The 23,016-nt window shown below is 54.9% G+C and overlaps 1 protein-coding gene and 1 long non-coding RNA gene across 5 annotated transcripts; one reads left to right on the top strand and one right to left on the bottom strand.

Annotated features, from left to right (window-relative positions):
• Window positions 1–4,908: 4,908 nt before the first annotated feature.
• On the top strand, window positions 4,909–22,285 carry FABP3 (fatty acid binding protein 3). 2 transcript variants are annotated; one of them, XM_043574351.1, is made up of 5 exons: window positions 4,909–5,015; window positions 15,002–15,100; window positions 18,457–18,629; window positions 20,582–20,683; window positions 22,000–22,285. In XM_043574351.1, the coding sequence occupies exons 2-5, from the start codon at window positions 15,028–15,030 to the stop codon at window positions 22,051–22,053; spliced, it is 402 nt and encodes a 133-aa protein (XP_043430286.1). In that variant the 5' UTR covers window positions 4,909–5,015; window positions 15,002–15,027; the 3' UTR covers window positions 22,054–22,285. The 2 variants fall into 2 exon arrangements, with proteins under 2 accessions (XP_043430286.1, XP_043430285.1); XM_043574350.1 differs by lacking the exon at window positions 4,909–5,015 and adding an exon at window positions 10,016–10,132.
• LOC122480212 lies at window positions 11,416–15,008 on the bottom strand. Of its 3 annotated transcripts, none has more exons than XR_006296531.1 (3): window positions 14,588–15,008; window positions 13,842–13,972; window positions 11,416–12,133 (listed from the first exon to the last, which is right to left on the bottom strand). It is a non-coding gene; the product is annotated as an uncharacterized LOC122480212 (long non-coding RNA). The 3 variants fall into 3 exon arrangements; XR_006296530.1 differs by having other exon boundaries at window positions 14,496–14,825; XR_006296532.1 differs by having other exon boundaries at window positions 13,842–14,825.
• Window positions 22,286–23,016: the final 731 nt, after the last annotated feature.

Below are 23,016 nucleotides of genomic sequence, written 5' to 3'. Positions count from 1 at the left end.
CCTGATCTGGGAGGCATAAGGTTTGAATGAGCTGTGCGAGCTTGGGCAACTCCCTGCCCTTCTCGGGCCAAATGGCCTCAGGTCCCCTCTGGCTTTGACATTCAGAGGTCCAAGGGGAAACTATGTATTTAGGGAGATTTAAGAGGAGGTGCAGGGGTGCCTGGGTGGCTCAGTTGGTTGACTGTCTGACTTTGGCTCAGGTCATGATCTCACAGTTTGTGGGTTCGAGCCCCGTGTTGGGCTCTGGGCTGACAGCTCAGAGCCTGGAGCCTGCTTCGGATTCTATGTCTCCCTCTCTGCCTCTGCCCCTCCCTTGCTCATGCTCTGTCTCTCTCTGCCTCTCAAAAATAAAGAAACGTAATAAAAAAAATTAAAAAAAAAAAGAGGAGGTACAAGGGGCCCCAAGGGGAACTTCCTTGAGGGAAGAACTGAGTCCAAATCGTCTCCCAGGGCTCAAAGGAGTCCATCTGGCATTGACTACATATTCAGGTTTTTTAATTTGACATATTTAATGAGAAAATATTCAGCGCCAGACCCTGCACGAATCGTCACTGTGCACACAGTAACATACAACACACACAGTCTTTGCCCTTGAGGAAAACTTGACAGCCTAGTCGAGGGCAGTGATTAGTGGGCAAACATTCACATTCTTGTCTCAAGTAACAAGAGGAATAGGGACAAGTCATAGCCACAGCACTGTTGGAAGATGAGGCTTCAGAAGAGAAGGGGCATGTGAGTGGGGTTTTGAAGAATGGACAAGAGCCTATCAGACGCTGCGTTCTTTTCAATTTAAACAGCTTTTTCCTGTCACACTGGCTTGTGCAAAGATACCGATCTTAGTGAGAGTTCCGCCTTTCCCTGGGGAAGAGAGTTGTGATGCGGGTGGAAAAACCTAACCAACAAGATCTGGCTGCTCCCCTGGGGGTCTGGGGTGAGAACAGGCAACTACTGACCATGATGAGTGGGGTGAGTTTCAGGCACAGGGTGGGAGGCAGAGGTAGGCTGAGGCCACGGGTCAGACGCCTCACATGTTGATGTGGAGGAAAGAAAAAGGCCGTGACAAACCAGCTGTGTGGATGTGTCCCGCCCTTAAGTTTGCCCTTGAATCTCTTCGCGTCAAGTTTCTTCCTCTGCTCCAAGGCACAAACCAGCTCAGACTTTCCCAGGGCAAATGGGCCTCACCAAGTCTCTCCCGCCGCGGGAGTCTCTTGTTGCCAGTGTGCCGCGGGATGCCTTTGGGTGGAGACGTGTCCGCAGTGCTCTGGAGCTGTCTTAGCAATTCACGAGTTGGCGGAGTTTCAGGAGTTTTGCAAACCAGTTGTTGGGCAGGGCAGTCATCATTAAAAATGAAATAACCTAAGTTTACAATCAACTAATCTTTACAATCAAATGCAGTTTATTAAAATAAAGACAAGACTCAAAACTCTTCACTTCCTCGTGATTTTACATTTTGCCATCATCGGGTCTCTTGAGGTCATCCGCGTCGATGGTATCTGTCTACCGGAAACTTGACATAACGACGTGCTTCGGCACATCTCTTCCCAACTCTGTGTGTGGTGACATCACATTGGTAACTTGAAACTGGCCAAGGCGGGATTATTTACTACCCGGGAATTGGTAAACGCTGCACATCAGGGCTTGATTTGCTGTTTTGACTTTCTAAAGAAAGTGATGGACAAATGGTAATGGCACAGACTATACCGAAGCGATGAAATATAGTATAACAGTAGTTCATGTATCAGACCTAATGACAATAATTTATTGAGAAAAGAGTTAGGAGACCGGAATGGAACCCCGCTGCAAATCTTGATTGAGTTGCAACCATAGGCTGACCAGAGATACAAGGGTTTGGCAACAATTAACAACAGCATTCTGTGAAATTAATGGACTATACAGAATTTACAGTCAAGGGTGCATGCCCTGTGTTATTTGTAAACTGTGTGCAACACATCCTTTATATCCGTGAAATTCATAATAGACATACATACGTGTATAATGAATGTCTTTGGATTTCTGAAGAACCAGTCGTCAAACATTTGCCAGCACACCACTGGACAAATCTAAATCCAGGTTTAATAAAGTCCTTTTCAGAGCACGTTTCTTCTGGGGGAAGCCCTTTTCACCACAGGGAAGTGATTTCAGGACAAAGAGACAGATGACCTCACGCTTCCATGGTGGACATTCCCCTGACCTCGGTGGCTCTGTGCCTTTGAGCTCCGTCATTTTCAACAATGACAATAAAAGCAACACATTCAGGGGCTTTGTGGTACTTTATTTACATTTGCCAACTGAAGCGCCTTAAATAAGGCCGATTTGACCGCAAGTAACAGCAATTTCGCGGGCTCGTTGAAACAAGGCAGGAATTGCCGGAAGTATGAATTCGGGCAGAGCGCGAGAACTCTCCTCTGCAAACCCTCATCACTCCCTCACCCTTCCCCGGCCTGCGCACAGCTTCCTGCTTCTTTTCTCTTGTGCAAACAGCAATGAGGGGAAAGGCAGTTACTTTACAGTCAACAGGTTGACCCTTTCTTAGGTCAGGGACCAGCCTGAACGAGTTGTGCCAGTCCGTATCCCCCGAAGGATCTGATTGGCCCGCTTGGATCAGGTAGGCTTTCCTGGACCAATCAGCCGCGGCCATGGGCGTGAAGGGGCGGAGTCACACGCGCACCGCCCTGGCCTCGAGGTCAGCGCCACCGACTGGGACGGGAGGGGCTCCTCCGGGGAGACGGAGGGTGGGGCAAGGGCTGGGCCAACGCTCGGAAGGTCGTGTATCAAAGGAGGTCACACGTGAAGTGCAGCCGGGTGGACGCCCAGGACTCCCCGGCAGGGCCGATTTCCTTTCATTCCCAGGGAGAAAGTCTTCTGGGTAACAGGCCACCTCGTGCACTGTCAGGTATCACATTCAGTTGCCGCCGAATATGCCTTAATTACACACTTGATAGTTTTGTCTGTAAAGAGGTGAAAAACACATATGGCTCGCGCTCAGATAGCTTCTAAATATTGAGATCAAAGTAGAAGAGTCATCTCTGTTTCTGCGGTCTGGTGACCATCCTGGGGCTCCCAGGGTTGCCCGTGGGTCCCCATCGGGGGGGATTATGACGCAGATTATGATGCTGCGTCATAATCATGTTGTTTCCTTACTTCACAATACGCCCTGAGCACCTCCCCGCCCCCCTGCCCAGGGTGGGCCACAGAGCCACAGGGTCCACAGGGCCTGGCACACTCCAGGTACGGAAGCAGCTGACAGGGCAGGCTCTTCCGGGGGCGGATGGCCTGGGTTCAAATCCCGACTTCCCTACTAGCTGTTGAGAGTCAGGCAAGTGACAACTATTCTGTGCCTCAGTTTCCTCACCTGTAAAATCGAGATAAATAACTGTGCCTACCACATATGGTTGTAAGGACTGAATGAGTTTGCTTTTTTAAATTTTTAATATTTATTTTTGAGAGAGAGAGAGAGAGCACAGGGGAGGGGCAGAGAGAGAGGGAGACACAGAATCCGAAGCAGGCTCCAGTCTCCGAGCTATCAGCCACAAAGCCTGATGCAGGGCTCGAACCCACGAACTGAGAGATCATGACCCAAGCTGAAGTTGGATGCTCAACCGACTGTACCACCCAGGTACCCCAATGTTCAAGTCTTAAGTATTATTAGTAGTAGTATTAGCATTCCACTCTCAGCCGCATCCCTGCAGACTGGCGTGCAGAGTGGCTGGAGGGGCTAGCATTTGCCGTCTCCTCTGTCATCCACTCCAAGCCAGCAGGCAGGCTCCTGTGTGTAGGGGGAGGAGCTGTGTGGGGCAGAGGGCAGGAGAGAGATGGCAGTCCTGATAAGGGGTGAGTGTAAGGGCCCTGGGGGGTGGCTCCATCTGGCCCTCCGGGGAGAGGCCCAGGCTCAGGGGAGGCTCCAGCAGCACAGGGGCCCTTACAGCAGCATGTTTGGGGCGTATGGCCTCAGTGCGGGGAGTGTAGGGGTGCGAATGTCTGCAGGTGAGTGTGTCTCCGGCAGGTGTCTGTGGGACTATGGGTCCCGAGGAATGGCCTGAAAGCCCTGGGGATGGGACCACCCTCAGGGGCGTGCAGTCTAACATCGCCTTCTGCTCTGAAGTGCTCTGCTCTTGGTCTAATGCTTGGCTGTCACCGTCTCGACATTCTTAACACATTTTTTTTTTTTTTAACCAGGGGCCCCTATTTTCACTGTGCAGTGGGCCCGCCAGTTCTCTAACCAGTCAAGGGTCGGGGGTACGTGTGTATGTGTCTGGGTGTGCATGCGAGGTCACGTGCGGTTTTAGGTGTATGTGCGTCACGTCTGGGCTTGCATGTGTGTCTCTGGGATGGGTCTTCCTCTGGACTAGGGGACCAGGATGCTGGTCTCTGTGGGAATTACCTCCCCCACCCCCTCCCAAGACACAGAGAAAAGCCTCCCGCATCAGTTCCGCGCTGCACCCCCCAGCCCAACCTCACACCCACACCAGGACCCCACTGTCTCTGCAAGATCCCAGCGCCCCACCGCACCCCTAGTCCTGCCCCTGTGGGAAGATGGGAAGAGAAAAAAAAAAAATCAGTCCTGGGGAAAGGGCTGGGAGAGGAGAGGAGAAAGTGTGGCCCTGACAAGGGACCACGTTCACTAACCCAGCGGCAGAGCCCGAGCTCAAACTGAGTCTTCCCGCCCACCTTGCCCCAGCCTCTGACCCCCTCCACGCCTCTGACGGCTGCGCCCGCCATCTCTGCCTCTGAACTACGAGCAGGATCCTGTCTCTCTTGGGAAACACGGCACCCATAGCACAGTCTCCACCAGCCCCCATCTCTCCTCCGGCCCCAAATGAGAAAGGGGCTGAGGACATTGACATCATCGCGTTCATCCCTCGTTGTTCAGATGGGGAAACTGAGACCCAGAGAGGCATAGCGGCTGCTCCAGATCACTTACCCAGGGTGGCACCAGGAGCTTCCTAACCCCAAATCTCGTGGTCTTGTGCTCAGTTCTCTCCTCATTTCTCCTGTGCTCAGTACTCTACACTCAGGTAAGCACCCAGAGGCCCTGGCGTCTGAGGGCTCTCTTTGCGCCCCCACCCCCCTCCAGCCCAGGGACCCGAGGGGTCTTCAGGGGTGGTGATTGCTGCCAGCTCCCAGGGATAGAAGGGCAACCTAGGGTGGGGGTTCTGCCTGCTGTTTGTCACAGCTGCCTGGACCCCTGTCCCCACCCCGCCTCCACCCCAGGCTGCAGAAAGAGCAGGCGGGGGGGGGGGGGGGGCAGCCAGGCCCACAGAGGCCCAGAGATCCGGCCGGCACTCTTCACCAGCAAGGGCCAGGCCCCTTCTCGGCTTCCACCATATCTCCTGGACGTGCATCTAAGAGTTTGTTTGAAGACAGGGTTCTCCGGTGTAAACGTAGCTCACCTGACCCCACCCCCCAGCCCCACCCCCCACCCCCCGCCCCATTAGCTCTCTCGTCCCACCCTGTTTTACAGTCCGCAGCCTGGGGACTGGAACACAGGCCAGATGAGGGAGAAGGCAGGACAGCAAGTGGCTGCAACGCTCCGCCCTCCTGGGAGGGGTCACACTATCATCTTTGGCGGCCCATCCCTCCCGGGTGTTTAGCCCTGCAGATGCAGCCCAGTTTCAGAGCCAGGACAAACATCTTCTCAGCCATGTGGCCAGAAGGCTGGGCCAATCGATCTCCAGCTTCTGGGTGGGAAAACCGAGGTCCGGAGAGGGGCAATGGTGGCTGGAGGCCTGGGCTCACACAGCAGCTATAAGCCTGAGCCCCGCTTCAGGTGCCCTTGACTCAAAACTAACCATAGGGGCGCCTGGGTGGCGCAGTCGGTTAAGCGTCCGACTTCAGCCAGGTCACAATCTTGCGGTCTGTGAGTTCGAGCCCCGTGTCGGGCTCTGGGCTGATGGCTCGGAGCCTGTTCCTGATTCTGTGTCTCCCTCTCTCTCTGCCCCTCCCCTGTTCATGCTCTGTCTCCCTCTGTCCCAAAAATAAATAAACGTTGAAAAAAAAACTTTTTTTTAAACTAACCACGTCCTCCTGGTTCTGGGGGATCTGTAGTCCTGTGAGAAGGAGCTCAGGGCTGGGCTGCCTCTGAAACTCCTGAGTCGAGGGGTATCTTTTCTTGAGCTACCTATTCTTTTTTGTTGTTGTTGTTAATGTTAAGATTAAGAAAAAAAGTTTTATTTATCTTTTGAGAGAGAGAGAGCACAAGCAGGGGAGGGGCAGAGAGAGGGGGGTGGGGAACAGAGGATCTGGGCTGACAGGCTGACAGCAGTGAGCCGATATGGGGTTCGAACTCCTGAGCCGCAAGATCATGACCTGAGCCGAAGTCAGACGTTGGGTTTCCTATTCTTGAATCCCCTCCAAAATCAACCTTTCTTTTCCCAACATCTTCTCCCAGCCTCTTCTGCCTCAACTAAACCATTGGTTTAAGGGATGGGGGCTGGATAGTTCCAGATGTCCCAGCCATACATCAGCCCCCCTATGGGTACCTCAGCCCTGCCAGGGCGCTCAGGCAGAACCTGTCCCCAGAACATCCCCTTGTCTCAGAAACTAAAGACAGCCCTGGACCTCCCTGCGTGCCAGGCTCTACTCTAAGACTTGGCATATCAGCTCGTTGTGCCTCGACGAGGTGACGGAGGTGCAGAGAAGGCACGTAATCTGCCCACAAAGCTGACATGGTAAGGTAAGGCTTTAGCTCAGGAAACCTGGTTTCAGAGAGAGGACTTTTAACCACTGTGTCAGGGACCTTGTGTCCCGTGATGGCCACCCTCTCTGTTTTCCAGACTCACAGGCCGTCCAGAACAATGACCATGTGTCCCAGTTTCGCTTGCAACTAGATGTGGCCACGTGCCTCATTTCTGGCCAAGAGGGAGGCCATAAGTGCAGCTGCCAGGTCACGCCTTTAATTAGGAGAGGTGTGTCCTCCTCTGTCCCCTGCCTGCTGGCTGCTGGTGAGAGCCTGGGACGACTGCCATAGCCTCCTAACTAACCAGTGTCCAGTCCAGCCTCCACACGACAGCCAGAGAACTCTTAACCATGATCTTGAGTCAGATCATCATGCTCCCCCACCTGAGCCCTCAGTGACGCCCCGTGGCCTTCGGAAGAAAGGCCAGCCTCCTTGACGGTGGGCAAGGCCTTTTTTTCTCCGGACCTAAACGATCTTCCTATCTTTTATTTATTTATTAGTTTATTTATTTATTTGAGAGAGAGAGAGTGAGAGCCTGCACATGAACCGGGGAGGGGCAGAGAGGACAGAGAGGGAGGGAGAGAGAGAGAATCCCAAGTGCCACCCGTGCACAGCCGGACGCGGGGCTCGATCCCGCGAACCGTGAGACCATGACCTGAGCCGAAATCAAGAGCCGGACGCCCAAACCACCGAGCTCCCCGGGCGCCCCTCATTTGCCGCTTTTATCCTCTGCCCTCATCCCAGATCAATCACCAAGAAAATCTCATCTTTCCTTAACTGTCTATTCCTCCTCTGCCTTCCCAATTTCTCACCCCACACCTGGCAAACTGCTATGCATCCTTTAAGATCTAGTCCAAAGGGTACGTCCGGTATGAAGCCTTTCCTGACTCTCCTGGCAGAGTGAGTGGCTTCCCGCTCCTGGCCTTCTGCGGTCCGTGTGCCGTCCGCACGTGGGATAATGATAGCCTTTCTGTATTGCCATAGTCTGTAGGCATCCCCCTCTCCCCTCTCTCCATAGGGGTGGAACCTAAGTTTAGGCCATCGGTTGGTTGCCAGTACGGGTCCAGGCACCAAGCCAATGGCAGTCAAGTTCAAGAATGCGTGTGTGTGTGTGTGTGTGTGTGTTTGTGTGTGCATGTCCTGAGCTGGCTGGAGGCCCAGGCCAAGGAGACAGGCAGGACATCTAGAAATAGCCACCTCCCTGGGTCCAGACCAGGCCTGGCCCCCTGATTAACTGACCCTGAGTGAGGGTGTCGGGGCCCAGGATGGGTGGGTGGAGACCAAGAGGTATGACTCAGGAAGAATGTGGCCCTACTGCCCTCTGGGGTCTGCTAGCCAAGGCAGATGGGCCCTGCCTGACTGTTAGTGGTCTGTTCTGGGACTCAGACCTCAGTGACCCTCAGTGACCAGTGGGTATTTCAGGCCAGGGCTGGGCATCACCTGCTTCTTTGGCCCCGCGGCTTGTAGGTCAAAGGGGAGCCTGCCAGCCTACCCCCTGAGGAGGTGACGGGATTGGAGCAGAGACACTGGAAAAGTTTGTCCTCTCCTGGTTCTGGCCCCACCCCACCCTCTTCCCCCACTTGGAAGTACCCTCCCTGAACCACCAACTGCCAAAGCTGGAAGGATTAAAGGGTTCATCTGGCCCAACCCCCTGCCATGGCGTTGGGGACACTGAAAGAAAGAGACTGGCCCAAGGTCACAGAGCGAGGCAGGGCAGACTGTCTCTGGGAAAGGCGGTGTGGAATGGTGGCAGGCCATACAAGGCCTCGGGGCCAGGGTCCTGGGTCCAAATCCCGGCTCTCATCTGTCACCTGGGGATGGGAACCAAAGTGCCTACATCACTGGGTTACTGTCAGAATCACAAGAGCTGCGCGAGGCTGAAACCTGCTGAATCCAGTGCCCGGCGCTTCGTAAGTGCCGCACGGCCGTGGGCATTTTCCGCACCGCGCGTCACAGCGTGTAAAGGTGCTCTGTCCCCACGATCTCATGCGCTCCTTCCTCCCACCCTGGAAGGTAGACATGACTAGCCCCATCACGCAGAAAAGGAGACAGGCACAGAGAGATTGACTGGCCAAGCTCACACAGCCGGTTATCGGGTCTCCCAACTGCCCTGCCAGTGGTCTTTCCCCCTCTTCCTCCTGGCCCCTGACAGCTCATACAGTGACTCGTCAAATGGAGAGAGTGACCGCGCACACGCCAGTCCTCAGCTCCTGATGCCACCCTGGGCTGTTCTGACCCTTGCACGGAACAACCCCATTGCCCATCTGACGTCACCCTCCCGACTCTGGTCCCATCCTTCTAATCTCTTCCTACCTCCCACCTCTAGGAGGGCAGCTCTTTCACCCAAGTCCACCCAGTTCAAGTCCAAGTAGACGGCTCCTTGCCTTTCCTATCTAGTGTCTTTGGTGACTACGGGGCCCAGAGATGCTGCCCCCCCCCCACTCCCCACCCAAACAGCCGACCCCAAGATCCCAGGTCCCAGACTCCCGAGTCCAAGATCCCTTCTCTGCCAGACCCCTGCCAGGGCTTGCCAACCAGCTGTCCTCACCTAAGGACACACAGGGGTCACCTGTCCACACCAGCTAGGCTCATCAGATCTCCTGGAGCTGCCTGCCTCTTTCCAGAATCTTAAGCGGGCTGTTCCTGAATGAAGTGTGCTCTAGGGAGCGACCATTGAACCAAACGTCTGTTTGCCGCTAGGTCACATGGCACATGAACCCGCCCCGGACCTCGGGGTAGTGTGCTCTTTATAGGTTTCCCTTTCTTATTATACTTTACTCAAGCTCATATTATTTGTAGTTTTATAGGCATTAGGTTTCCCTTATTATACTTCACTCAGTCTAATCTAATATTATTTGTAGTTTCGCAGAGGCAAATTTTTCATTGGATAGAGGAGCAGTGTGGGGAAGGAGCCGGGGGCTGTCTGGAATCTGGTTTGATTACTTCCCAGGACCGGAGCTGTCCCTAAAGAGAGCTACTGTCCCTAAAGAGGCACCTGGCTGGCTCAGTCAGTAGAGCAGGCAACTCTTGATCTTGGCGTCGTGAGTTCAAGCCCCGCGCTGGGGATAAAACTCACTTACACACGGATGATAATAAATTAAAAAATAATAAAGAGCTACAGTTGAGATTCTGGCTACAGCTATGTGCTCAGAAGGGCAGTTCTCAGCCCCACGACCCACAGGACAGGGTGCAGTCTCAGGGCCCTCAGGGATGGAGTGGAAAGGAGGCTACGAGACAGGATACTCTGGCAAGAGAAAAGTTGAAAGTAACGGGAAAGTGGGGGCAGAATTTGCAAACCGAGAACTCTGAAGAAGACAAGCGATTTCCGTTGCTCTCAGGGAGACTGTCTACTTCGCAGACCCGTGCCAGGCCCTGTGAGAGGCTCCGTGGACATGGCAGGGTCGGTGTAATAGGAAAAGTCAGACTCTGAGTCGAGTGGACCACATGGAAAGCGGGGTGAGTGCTTTGCTGGGGAAGACGGGGCTTCCCGGAGGAGGGACAGTCAAGCTGAAAAGTAAGGAATAACTAAGAGAGTAGCAGCTAGGGAGGAAGAGTCCTCTTAGGCAAACACAAAAGAGATACATGGCACCCCTTTGAGACACGAGAACAGAGTGGCTGCAGCCTGGAGGGTGTGGAGAGGCAGGTGGAGGCCAGAGCCTGGGGGCCTCCCTGGAGGGAGGCTGAGAAGAGAAACAATTACCCTTTGTACTGCATTCCCAAGCTTATCTCCCCAGAGTCCCTGGGAGGCTGGCTTGGTGGGAACTGTGATGTGCTTTTCTCAGATAAAGAAATACAGACCCAGAGAGGTGGTGACTTTGCCCAAGGCCACACAGCTGGTCTGTAAGCAACAGGGGCAGGAATGGAAGCCAAGTGAGTCTCACTCCAGAGCCCCCAAAGCTAGAGACGTAGACAGATTCACTCACGTACCCACTCGTTCATTCATTCATTCAATCAATATTCCATACACTCCTTCATTCATTCGTTCAATGTTCATTCATTTATGCCAACCATCTGCCAGGCACTATTCTCGGAATAGGATTTCAGTAATCAACTAATGAAACAGACGGAGCAAGGCGGAAGAGTTTGGGCTTTACTCTGCCAACAGGGAGGACAGCTGGCTTCTGGGAAAGCCGAGGTGACCGCCCCACCACCCTGAGCTACCCCCTCTCCTCCCTGGGCAGAGAGAACCATTGTTCTCCTTCCAGGGAGCATGTGCCACAGGCAGCAGTTTCTCAGAAGCAACTGGTGTTGAGTAAATCCCGACCTCTTGCCATCATTTGTTCTCTCAGACCCACAGTATCTAGAACTCTTGGGGAACGAGGAAGCGTATTTCCTTGTGGCAGAAAGAACACTGCATTCCAGCCACCGCGCTGCAATCCCCCTACATAGTGAGCTCAGGGAGGATGGAGGCTGTGGCTCTCCTGTTTCCCCTGGAACCTGCTGAGCCCAGCACAGTGTCTGGGCGCAGGAGGTACTCACGGAGACTGGTGAAATGCGCGAGTTACTTAAAGAGAAAGGGAGAGATGTGGAAAACTTGTCTGCAGTATCTGAAGGCACTTAATGGCCCCAGTGAGGAGACAGACACACCTGGTCCTTTGCTATTGGTTCAATGTCTCAAAGGGCCTTGGCTCATTCACGTGCATCTCTGGGAAAACTGCCCCGGGGAGACCCAGAAGGGAGAACGTATTCACCACTCATTGAGTATTCTGTGTGTTAGGCTTCCGTATGTTATCTCTCTTAATCCTCCTGTCGACCCTGGGAGTAGATGGCCCTTCCTCCATTTGGGAGGAAAGGAGACTCAGAAGGGGAAGGGACTGGCTCCTAGTCTCTTGACTAGTAAGTTGCAGGCTGGGGATTTAGAACCAGGCTTCTTTCCAAAGATGCCGCTTCGGAATACATCATGCACCAGGGGAAGCTATGGAGGGTGTGGAGAGAAGGGTTAAGGACTTGATTCCGTGGCAGAGGGCTGCACCACCATTACCATAAAAAAAAAAAAATTCCAGCAGCAGGTCCTGGGGGTGGAGTGGGGCAGTCAACATGCACAGATTAGGCCCCGAAGAGGTTATGGGGGGGTCTCTATGTCCCTGGGTCAGTGGAGGCTCCAGCTCAGCTTCTTTGGCCTCTACCTCCGGCATTTCTCCCCGTGCCAGTGGCACATCCCCTATCGGAGGCGTCCAGATGGCAGGGAGGGTCCAGGAAGCAGCCCAAGATGCTGAGTAGGCCCCCTGCTCTCCCCCCAGCCCCGCCCCATGGCCCCACGGATCATCCGGTGCAGCTGGCCCATCTCATTGGCTCTCTCTTGGTTACTCGGCTCTCCTCTTCTCCATCTTCCCAGCCTGTGGTTGCCGTGGAGACACAGAACAGTGACATCACCATAGGGCGAGGGCTGCGGAGATGCGCTCTTGGCAGGGACTGGCCCTGCGGCCGGCCTGCCAGATGTTGTATCCACAGCTGGATCTGCCAAGGGCAAGAAGGAGGGGCAGGCAAAGGGAAGGGCTCACATTCCCTCCCCTTACCCCTCGTTCCCCAGATGCAGGGAGTATCACGGGGCAGAGAGGATGCAGGTAATCGGAGGGATGAGAAGCTGTACATATTTGGAAGGGAGAAGACAGCCCAGCGGAAAGCAGATAGGGCGTGCCTGAGGAGTCAACTGACTCAGGTCTGGGTGTGCTGGGGAGATGGGGGTAGGGCAGCAAGGCTAATGGGTCTAGGCTTTGTCTCCAGGCTGCTCAGCTTAGGCAGGGGACAAAAGAACTTTGTGGCAGTGTCCTTCTCAACCCATCCCCAAGTCTCTGTAGCTCCTTCCCCACGGCTGCAGCAGGTTCTAATCCTGCCCAGAAATGAGAAGATTGAGGATTGGAGAAGCCAAGCGATCTGCTGTGGGGGGCATGGCAGGTGAGGGACAGGGCCTGAGAATCCCACCCTATCCAAGGATGACAGTAACTATAACAGCAGTGGAATCGAGCATGGAAGTCCCCCATGCTCAGTGTTTTAAATGCACTATCTCGTTTGCTCCCCAGACATCTCTAGGGGGGTAAATACTGTCATCACTTCCATTTTCAAGATGAAACTGAGACCCACAGCCACACATCCAGTACCCAAGGGAATCAGAACTGGCTCACAGATCTACCTGCCCGCAGCTGTTAGTCCCAGCCCTCCACGGCTGCATCGGAAGGACCATGTAGGGAGACCGCTCTGGCCTCTGGGGTCTCTAGCCACTTGGTCCTTCAGAGAGGAGGTCCAGTGTCTAAAGGTTGTGACCTTGACTTAGAAACCATCCCACTCTCCTCCCCACCCTCCCCTGCACCTGCTCCGGCAATGAGGTCAGCAGGGCTCCGTGCCCGGCCCTAAGGCCTTCTGGCAAGTGGATCTGTCCGAACAAACCAAGAGCTTGGGCAAGCGAGGGCTCTTCCTCCCTGGCTTCTTCCCAGGAAGTCAGGTAGGGGCAGATGCTGTCCACTTCCACATGGAGAAACAGAGGCCCAGGGAGGACGGTCTGCCACACTGCACATGTGCAGAGCTGCTGGGACCCCAGGGCTAGTGTGCCCTGTGCTCCTGCAAGCCCCCTGGGTGGACCTCTGCTGGCTTCAGTTCGGTCGGGCACCATTCACTTTTTTTTTTTTTTTTAACATTTATTCATTTTTGAAAGTCAGAGAGAGACAGAGCATGATACGAGGGAGAGGCAGAGAGAGAGGGAGACACAGAAACAGAAGCAGGCTCCAGGCTCTGGGCTACCAGCACAGAGCCCGACGCTGGCCTCGAACTCAGGGACCCCAAGATCATGACCTGAGCCGAAGTCGGCCACTTAACAGACTGAGCCACCCAGGCACCCGGGGAACCATTTACTTCTGCAGGGCTTCCTATCTGTTCGGCACTCGCTTACCCCTCACTTCCTCTGGGGAGTCTCCCCCAAGCCCCTAGGTCAGGACAGGTCTCCCCTCAAAGCCACCAGGCTAGGTGAGGTCTGCCTGCCCAAAGGGGAGCTACACGAGTGCGTCTTATTCATGGTGGTCTCTCCAGAGCCTAGCCCAAGGCCTGGTGAAAAGTAGGCGCTTTAATAACGGGGGGGGGGGGGGGGGGGGGGGGGGGGGGGATTAAGAAATGAATGGACCCCTCCAAGCTTCAGTTTGCTCATTTGTAAAACAGTGGAAATGATAAAACCTACTTGGTGGACTTTGCTCCGGAAGTTCAAGGAGAAAATGCACTTAAAGCCCTCGGCATGCAAAAAAACACATCAATACAAGGTGGATCTTCCTATTAAAAGCGCTTTGTAAAATGTCCATCACACCTCAGGCTCTGTAAAGGAGGTGAGGGACATTCTGTGAAAGAGGTCAGAGAAGGGCCGGCAGGCAGGTCGGGGCTGCAGCGGTCAGGAGGTGGGGAGCTGCCCTTGGGCCTGTCAGGTGGCTGGGGGACGGAACTTCGGAAGGAGGTGAGGGGGCAAGTGACCCGATCAAATGCTCTGAGCCCTGCGTACAGGTCAGAGAAGCCTGAAGCGTTGGCAAGGAGGATGGGGAGCAGCCCTGCAGGGCGGAAAGGCCCGCGCCGGTGACATTCCACGGGGAGGGGCGAGCACGTGCGGGGCGGGAAGGGCGCGGCGGCTTGGGTCGCTTTCGCCAGGGGCAGGTGGAGGGCACAGGGGCAGCTCAGCCTCCCACGGTGCCCCCCTGGTCTCTTCCCGCCACCGGCCAGTGCGGAGTGGCGGGAAAGCGCGGCTTCCGGGACCAGCTAAGACCAGGCTTGCAATCTGGGCTCCAATTAACCCTCGCCTTATTTCCTGCGACCTTGTCAGTTCCCCTCTGAGCCTTGGGCTCCTCACCTGCAAAATGAGGACCGAGATGCCTGCGCCGCTTAGGGTCAGCCAGAGCTTTCCCGGCGTGGGCATCAGCCTTGTCTCCTCTAGTCTCTCACCTCTGCTCTAACCCCAAGCTCGGGGAGTCACTGGGGGACGAAGATGTCCGGAGCGCGCGCCCCACCTCGCGGGCACCGTGCCCTCAATTGCTTCCTCCTCAGATTGCGACGAGCGCCTGGAGGCCTGGGAAGAGAGCAGGTCCCGCCAGCGCGGGGCAGGGACTCGGAGGCCGGGCCCCCGCGTTGACGCAGGATAGCCGGGAGCCACTAGCTGTCCCCCTCCCCCGGCCGGGGAGGGTCGTGGGGGATGGGCAGCCTGCTCCGGGCGGTGGAGCGCCAGCCTGAGGCTTCCTATTTCGGGAGCTGGGGGTGTGGGCCACGCCTCACCACGTGACGCAAGGGCTATTTAAAGCGGCAGCGCGGGCCGGGAACCGCGGGTCCCGGAGTCCTTGCACGCGTGTTCTGTCTCCTCAGCTTTCTCGGCCTAGCCCAGCCTCACCATGGTGGACGCCTTCGTGGGCACCTGGAAGCTAGTGGACAGCAAGAATTTCGATGACTACATGAAGTCGATTGGTGAGTGCGACTCGGGATGCTGGGCGGGAGAGGGCCTGGCCGCGTGCGCAGCCCCGCGTTCTGGCTCTGGCTGCTACTACGCGAGCCTGCTGCGTCCCTCCTGCTCAAGGTTGGGGAGTAAGGGAACGCGGAGGGGGTGGCAGCATGGGCTAGGGCACGCGAGGCCTGTTGGGAGGGGGTTTTCATGGTCTGAACCCGGCTAGAGGGATTCCCAGGTAGGGAGGAGCAAGGCGGTAGGTGTGCAGGTCGATGTTGGGGCAGGGAGGGCTTTCGAGGAAGAGGCGTACATATATAGGATCTGGAGCTAGGAGGTGGGTTTGTATGAATGGAGAGCATTGACCTAGAAGGTGGGAGGCTAGCCGGAGGGGCAAAAAACCAGGAACATAGGTGGTTTAGGGATTGGAAAGTGTAAATACGCAAAGGGAATGGGGCGGATGGGGAGTGTACTATGGCGTAAAGAAGCGGGAACCCCGAGGAGGAAGAACATAGAAGAGGGAACTACCGGTGAATGGGATATGAGGAGGCGCCGCACAGTTAGCAACAACCCCTGCCCCTCCACGTTGAACTAGGGAAAGGATGGCTGCTGGAGGATGCCCTCCTTCTCACCATCCAGTCTCTGACCTTGTCCCGCAGTGGTGTGTAACCAGGCTCTAATCGCGGTCCGAGAGCCTAGTGGTAGGGTGGGGCAAGAGGACCCATTATAAGCTGGCTCAGCCACTTGTTGGGGAGGGGTCTGGTGGAGAAAGCCAGTGGACTTCTGGAGTGCAGCAAGGGTCCTGGGACAAGGCCAAGATTTGTTAAAGGCGGGGAGGGTCTTTGGTCTCCGAGGGCGTGGTGTTGGCTGGGGAAGAATAAAGATTCTGACTCTTTACAGGTGAGGTGCTTGGAGATCCCCATGCCTTGTCTAGTTTGACAGATGGGGAGACTGAGACCCAGAGAGACTGGAAACTGGCCAGATCAGCCCCACAGCAGAGCTGATAAGAAAACCTAGATTTCTAGATGTGCAACCCAGAACTATTTTCCCCTCTGGACCCTGGGGGTGGGAGTGGTAGGAACTGCTTAGCTAAGAATTGGCCTCTGCGTTTCCCCTCCTTGTATGGGCTTCGATGGAGGTGATGATGCCCTTTCACCCAAATCCCCAGGTGTGAGATTATCTTAGTCCCCCAGCCTGGGACAGGGAAACCAGCATATCGTTCATAGTCGAGCTCCATTCCATGCCTTCCTACTAGGGAAAGGGGGCTGGATTCTGGCAGATATCCAAATAAGGTGTGGGGGACCCACCTCTTAGCTCTGTTCCTAACCGTTTCCTGAACTAGGGACCACAGGTGTTGGCTCTTGAAACCAAAGCTCTCAACTGCCCCACCACAGTATGCTGGGTACTATGCCCACAGACCCCAGGAAAGCAGCCACACTTGGAGCAAGCGAGCCCCGGGACAGCTGCTGGGAAGTCAGGATGCCCAGAGCCAGCCCCTCCTCCCTTAGTAGACATTGCAGCCAAAACCTGTGTCCCTGAAGTGAGCTGCAACATCCTTACCACCCTTGTCCCCTTATTTTGCCCCAAATAAGGGGGCGAATTTGGGCTGCAGGGCTGAGAATCCATCCAGCCTGCTCTTCTCCATATACAGATGTAAAGGATGAGAGGCCCATGGGGGAGAAAAGACCATCTTCAGCTCTGACAGTAAATAGCTTCAGCTTCATCTCTAAGTAGAACCCAGCTCTTTCTGAGCCTCCAAAATTGTCAGCCCCATTTTTGGTCTCTGTTTCTCTTGGCTCAGTCCCTCACTCACCTCTCAGTGGTTTCCTTCCTCAAATACACCACACCTCTGGGTGGGTCCTGTGCAAACAGAGCTCCTTCCATGGCGACAAGGCCCCGCTCTCTGTTGGGGAGTGGGATCGGCCTCACTCTGGCAGCAGGGCTAAGGCCAGTGCCCTTACTGGCCAGGCAGGACAGAATCCGCCCTCGCCCCTCTAGTGTTAGACCCAGGGTTCTCAGGACATCCAGGCAGACAGACCCAGCCCAGTTAATACCAGTGATCACAGGCACACCTGGTGGCCGTGCTGGGAGAGTGGCCCAGGGAGGAACAGCGAACAAGTTTTGGAGCCTAGATTCGTGTCTAGGTCAGTCACTCACTCTTTGACTTTGGCGCAAGTCACCTCTCTCCAAGCCTCATCTGTTAATTGGGGGTATTGAAACCTGTTCGGGGCTGTTACGAGCATCAAGTGAGACAACCCGTGTAGGGTCTGGGTGAAGTCCCTCACTTCCAGCCAGGGCTGTGTAGCCCGGCACACCACCTCCCCACGCTGGGCTGCTTCTGGAGGGCTCACCACAGCTGCTGGGGGCAGAAGGGCGGGCAGGGTGTCGTGATGGGAGGTTGGAGGCAAGAGGGCAGATCTCAGGGAAGCTATGACCCGAGGGGCTTATAGCTCTGTCCAAGAGCTCTTCGTTGCACACTCTTGCGGGACACTCGGGCTTTGCCCAGCACCCAAAGAAGCGGGGCTTGGGTCAGCAGGGAGTTCCCACAGGGCCTCAAGACTAGGAGCCAAGAGACCTGGACTTGCATCCTGACTGCACTAGCACCTGAGGCGTCTCCTAAATCTGTATACTGCTGTATACTGACACACACACTCCCTTCTGGGTTATGGATGAGAGGCTTTGAAAATACCTTGCCAATAAATAAATAAATAAATAAATAAATAAATAAATAAATAAATAAAAATATGTTTTTAAAAGGTTAAAGAGAAAAATAGAAAATATCTTACTGCTATACATAGGGGACAAGGGTACCAGTGCATTTCAGGGCAAACACTTCCAAGGTGGGAAATTCTTGTCCCTCAGGCTCTGGAAGGCAAAGTCTACATTTCTCTTCTTTCCTCAGCCTGTGGGCTGAAAGCTGCTCAGGTGCCCTGGAAGGCAGCCCTTGCTCCAGCCTAGGGAGGCCATATGAGCCCGCTCTTCAGTCTAACAGTTCTGGGTGTGAATTCACCTTTGGGCTTCAGCTCTGTTTTTTTGCATCTGTAAAGCAGAGCTAATAGCATCAAGCCTTCAGGGAGAATGGGAGGGCCAAGGGCGATAACATGCACACGAGGACAGTCCTCACCACACAGAGGCCCCTGGGCCACCGACTTGCTGTGGCATGCCTGTCCCTTAAGGTTCTCTTCTGTCTATTGCAATCAAGTGTCTCTTCACTGCACAGAGCTAACAGGAAAACTGAATTTAAAAATGGCCAGGGTCTCTGAAAGCTCTCATACTCCTCTGCTCTCGGTCCCATGTCCAGGCCTGAGAGTTGTTCACTGAGGTCCCTGTGCTCTGCCTTCCCGCTTCACTCATATGCTCATAACCTTCCCCCTGCTCTCAGGTGTGGGTTTTGCTACCAGGCAGGTGGCCAACATGACCAAGCCTACCACAGTCATCGAAAGAAATGGGGACACTGTCACCATAAAAACACATAGCACCTTCAAGAACACGGAGATCAGCTTCCAGCTAGGGGTGGAGTTCGACGAGACAACAGCGGATGACAGGAAGGTCAAGGTGAGTCATGGAAGGGGGTCTGGGAGTTGGAGGGTGTGGAGACGTGGCACCTTACTGTTGCACCCCGAGGGGCAGGTGGTTATGGGGGACTGAAATGAACAAGGTACATAAAGCCTGTGCAGTGCTGGGATGCCCCAGGTGCTAGAAGCACACTAGTCCTGTCTTCCTCCCTCTCTTCTTGGGGAGCATCTATCTGGGAGTGGGCAGCACAGGGCCAGGATGTTCTTCTGACCTCAGCGTTGACTCCAGCTCCAGCTCAGTGACCATGCATGGCACGCACTAGTTCTGGACTTCTTTCCAATCCATAGACGGGAGAGTTATGTGGCCATGGCTGTGACCTCCAAGTGCTTTAGGAAGAATGCCCAGAATTCAAAGCTCTTCCCTGATTGAGCAGATCATCCTGGCCTCCAGCAGCACAGGGAGCAGCTGGGAACAAGAGGTGGGGACCTACATCAGAGGCTTCCTTTTCTCCAACCTCCACCTCCCAGCCTTGGCCAGTGACCCTGAGGAACTATTTCCAATGTTGCCAGCCCACAGGCAGGAAAAACTGTGTTCTGGATGGGGCATGGTCTACGGTGTGTTTGTATGTCTTCTCACCAGGCCTTAGCCCCTCTCCTCCCAGGGAGGGAGGGGACATCTGCCTCTAGTCTCAGGGCTTCTCACCTGTGGTGGCTCTTGTCTTTGCTGCTTGCCTCAGGCCTCCCAGCCCTCTCGGCCACGCATGGCAGAGAGAGAACTAAGGGGCTTTGATCTCTAAAGGGAGTTCCTATAGCAGTATCTCCACCAGACCCTATCAGTCAGCCCCTCAGCTGTTTCCCGGCTTCCTCACAACTGCCCCAGAAAAGACACGACAGGGTCTGGTCTTCTCCTTGTGAAGGAAGCTGGAGCCCAGGCCAGAATCAACAGGAAGCTGGCGGCAGAGCTGGGATGGTGCCCAAAGATGTCATCCTACCTTGGAGAGAGGTAGCTGCCCTATCACATGCATCTGCCTCCTTGACTAGCCCACTTTTTGAGGAACAAGAATCCCAATGAAACAGTAGTGCTCTGGGATGCCTAGGCTAAAAATAATCTGGAGTGGGCAAAAAAAAAAAAAAAAAAAAAAAAGAAAAGAAAAGACAAAAACCACCACCTTGGGGGATGGGAATGAGTAAGGTGGTGGGAGCAAGGATGCACAACTACTCCCCATGTGGCCCCGAACACACACAGAGCCTCCTCAGATTCTCCTACTGAAGCCTGCTCAGCCAGAGTCCCCTAGCCTGACCTAGAGCCCCCAAATTCCTAAACAAGAGAGACCTGGGAGAGCTGCCAAATGAGAACCAGCTGATGCAGGCTGGCAGAGCCCAGAAGACTAAGTGGGCATTTGACCAGGGTCTGGAACACTCCAAGGGCACCCAGACCCAGGACCTGGCAGTTGCTGTCCATTTGTCAGCTGAAGGGGTCACATGATGTGGATCGGGAAGAGAGAGGAATACAAAGCAGGAAGTCTGATTTCCCAGCACCTCCCATCTCCACGGTCTGTTAGACGTTATGTGTGATCAGCACTCGGCCGGAGAGTCTCAGGACCCCTCCTCACCGGTCTTTCCTGGGGATATAGGATGATTCATGTCCCCTGTATCTAAGGGGCTCTAGGGCTGTGGACATCACCCAGAGGAGGGGATGAGTGCCCATTCCGAAGGCTGGTGGTACTTCTCAGAACCGGGCTGTCTGGCTCCACCATGCTGCCGGCGTCTCCCTACCCGCGCAACACCTGAAGGCCCCCGCCCCAGCCAGGCAGTCGGGGAGCAGAGGCTGGAGGAGGACTAGACCGCCTGCAGGGCTAGGTCGGAGGCGGCCGCCTGAGCTCCGTTAGTTTGGGACAGAGGCAGGGTCCTCTGTGACCCCAATGACCAGACACCATCCTGTCGCTCAGTCCTGGCTCAGATCGCAGCTCAGACCTCTGCCCTCTTTCACAGTCCATCGTGACGCTGGATGGAGGCAAACTTGTCCACCTGCAGAAGTGGAACGGGCAAGAGACAACACTGGTGCGGGAGCTAGTTGATGGGAAACTCATCCTGGTAAGATGGACAACTTTGGAGCCTCACCCAAGCGGTTTGCCACTCCTTCCCCTTCAGTCAAGCCTGTGGGAAAGCCAGCGTCTTCCCCTGGGAGCAGTGGAGGGCGGAGGCGGGGTTGGGATGGCTTTAGGTGGGAGTTTTCTGTGTGGTAGCTTTGGACTCATACAGGCCTGGATTCACATCTCAGTTATACGAAACAGGGCTTCACACACGTCACCTTCTCCGTGTCCCACTGTAAAAGGGGCGGGAGCAACACCAAACTCGTGGGCCACTGGGGCATCAGGAGACCGTGACGTAGAGCACACAGCATCACACGGGCGAGGCAGAGGGCTACCACACGTGCCTCACGGCCTCAGTGTCCTCCTCTGTTGCCACCTTGCCTCACCCGGGAGTAGAAAGCAGGGCCAAGCTGGATCCCAGGCCCCTAGGAGAGGCTTCCCTCTCCTCCCTGGGACGGCGCTGCCACACAGAAAGCCTCTGGGCAGGGACAGTGGGGCAGTGACAGACCAGCCCTTTCCACCTCATTCCAGCCCCACCGCCGGTCAGTGCTTTGCATGCCTGGCCCTCTGCGAGTACCTGATAACAGCCTGGGGAGGAAGGGACAGCCAGGCTGGCACGTGGGTCTGTTTGGGGACAAACTTGGGGCCTTCGCTGGAAGAATGTAGCCGTGACTGAACACCCCCAGGCCTGGGGCAGAGACAGCAGCCCCTGTGGTCTCTGTAACGCTCTCCCTGCATTGCTGCATCCAGGAGGCCCTGCAGAGTGAAGAATGAGGTGTCTAGGTCTGGTGGGAATGTGATACGCAGGACCAAACGCTCACTGGGCAGTTCGGCCTGTGGTGAGGCCACGGGCCTGGCTCTACGATGCCAGGCTGGATGATGGTGGCTCCAGCCTCTGGTCCCTGCACTACTCTAAGTCGGGGAAGGAATGGAGAGTTGGTGGCCTAGCACAGTTCTTGCCCAAGAGTCTCTGGACATTTGTATTCACTATTTGTCTACTATGTGCCAGGCACCATCTTAGGCACTACGGGAATGGAGCAAGGGAGAGAGAACACCCTGAGGTCTTGACCAGTCACTTCCTCTCTCATAGCTCATTTCCCCAACTTTCTAACAGAGGAAATAAGTGCCTAACGAAACTAAAAGCTTGGTGCGAAGTATTAGAAAAAAAGACACGTAAAGTACCTGGCACACAGCAGGCAGTCAATAAATGAAGATTATTGGGATGAAGGTAGAGGCCCCTCCCATCAGGATGCGGAGTGCCCCGATACCTTCGGTGCCCTCACCCCTGCCCTAATCTGACTCTGTCTCTCCTTTCAGACACTCACCCATGGCAGTGTAGTTTGCACTCGTACTTACGAGAAGGAGGCATGACCTGTCCACTCCTTCACCGACTGCTCCTCTGCCAATCGACTAGCCCTGGACTCAGCACCGAATTGCCTCATTTTTCCCTTTGGCGTTTTGTATAAATCCACCTGGGTTGGGGAAATTCTTCTGGGGTCAGGCGACACCAGCCTAGATCCGTTTCTGGCTCCCAGTGTGTATGTTTGTTTTTTCAACTGCATCCAAAGGGTGCTCTAAGGTCAATAAAGCAGAGCCAAGGTCACCAAATTGCCTTTTTGCCTTTGGTGACACGACTCTGGGAGTCTTGGTTTCCTGTCTGTCGGAGAGTGGGCAGAAATACTGCCTGAAGGTCACTCAGAAGCGGCACAGATGAGAGACTGAACTGCACAGTCTCAGGGACAGCGGTAGCTGATCGCGTAACGCGTATAAGAGCAGAAGAGCTGCACCTACACCTTGCCTTTACACTGTCCCCCCACCCCATGGCCAAATGAGCTAGTCCAACCTGGAATAATCCATCAGTGGCCCGGCTTCCCCAGGCTTGGCTACTAAACTGTCCCCTCAGGCCCATCCTGCGCTGAAGGCCCTTGGGCTTGGGAAGCCGCTCTTGTCTGTGAAATGCTGTGGTCTCTCTCTTTGCAGAACGTAGGCTTGGGACACAGGATGCAGGCTTGTGCCTTCGTAGTAGGAGCAAATGCTCGCTGGCCAAGATGACTGCTAAGCTCCCTTCTATGCCCTCGGTCATTCAGGGTTATAAATTCTTACCGGTTCTCTAATCAGCTCTGGGAGGAGAGGTCATCTAATCATTACAGAAGGGAAGGCTTGTAAGTGATCTCCTAAGAAGGCTGTGACCTGCTGGTGCCTCTGGCTCTGTACCTCAGCTGGGCCTCTCTCCAAGGTCTGAAGTAACATATTAAATGTTTTTCTGTCAACTAATACAGACTCAGTGACTTTTAAGGCTGTAAATTACCCAGGAAGAGGGATTATGGCAATAAG

The sequence above is a fragment of the Prionailurus bengalensis genome, chromosome C1 (genome assembly GCF_016509475.1).
Source record: "Prionailurus bengalensis isolate Pbe53 chromosome C1, Fcat_Pben_1.1_paternal_pri, whole genome shotgun sequence".
Taxonomy (NCBI): Eukaryota; Metazoa; Chordata; class Mammalia; order Carnivora; family Felidae; genus Prionailurus; species Prionailurus bengalensis.
Note: the sequence above shows the minus strand (reverse complement) of the source record. Positions and strands in the feature narration are given on the sequence as shown.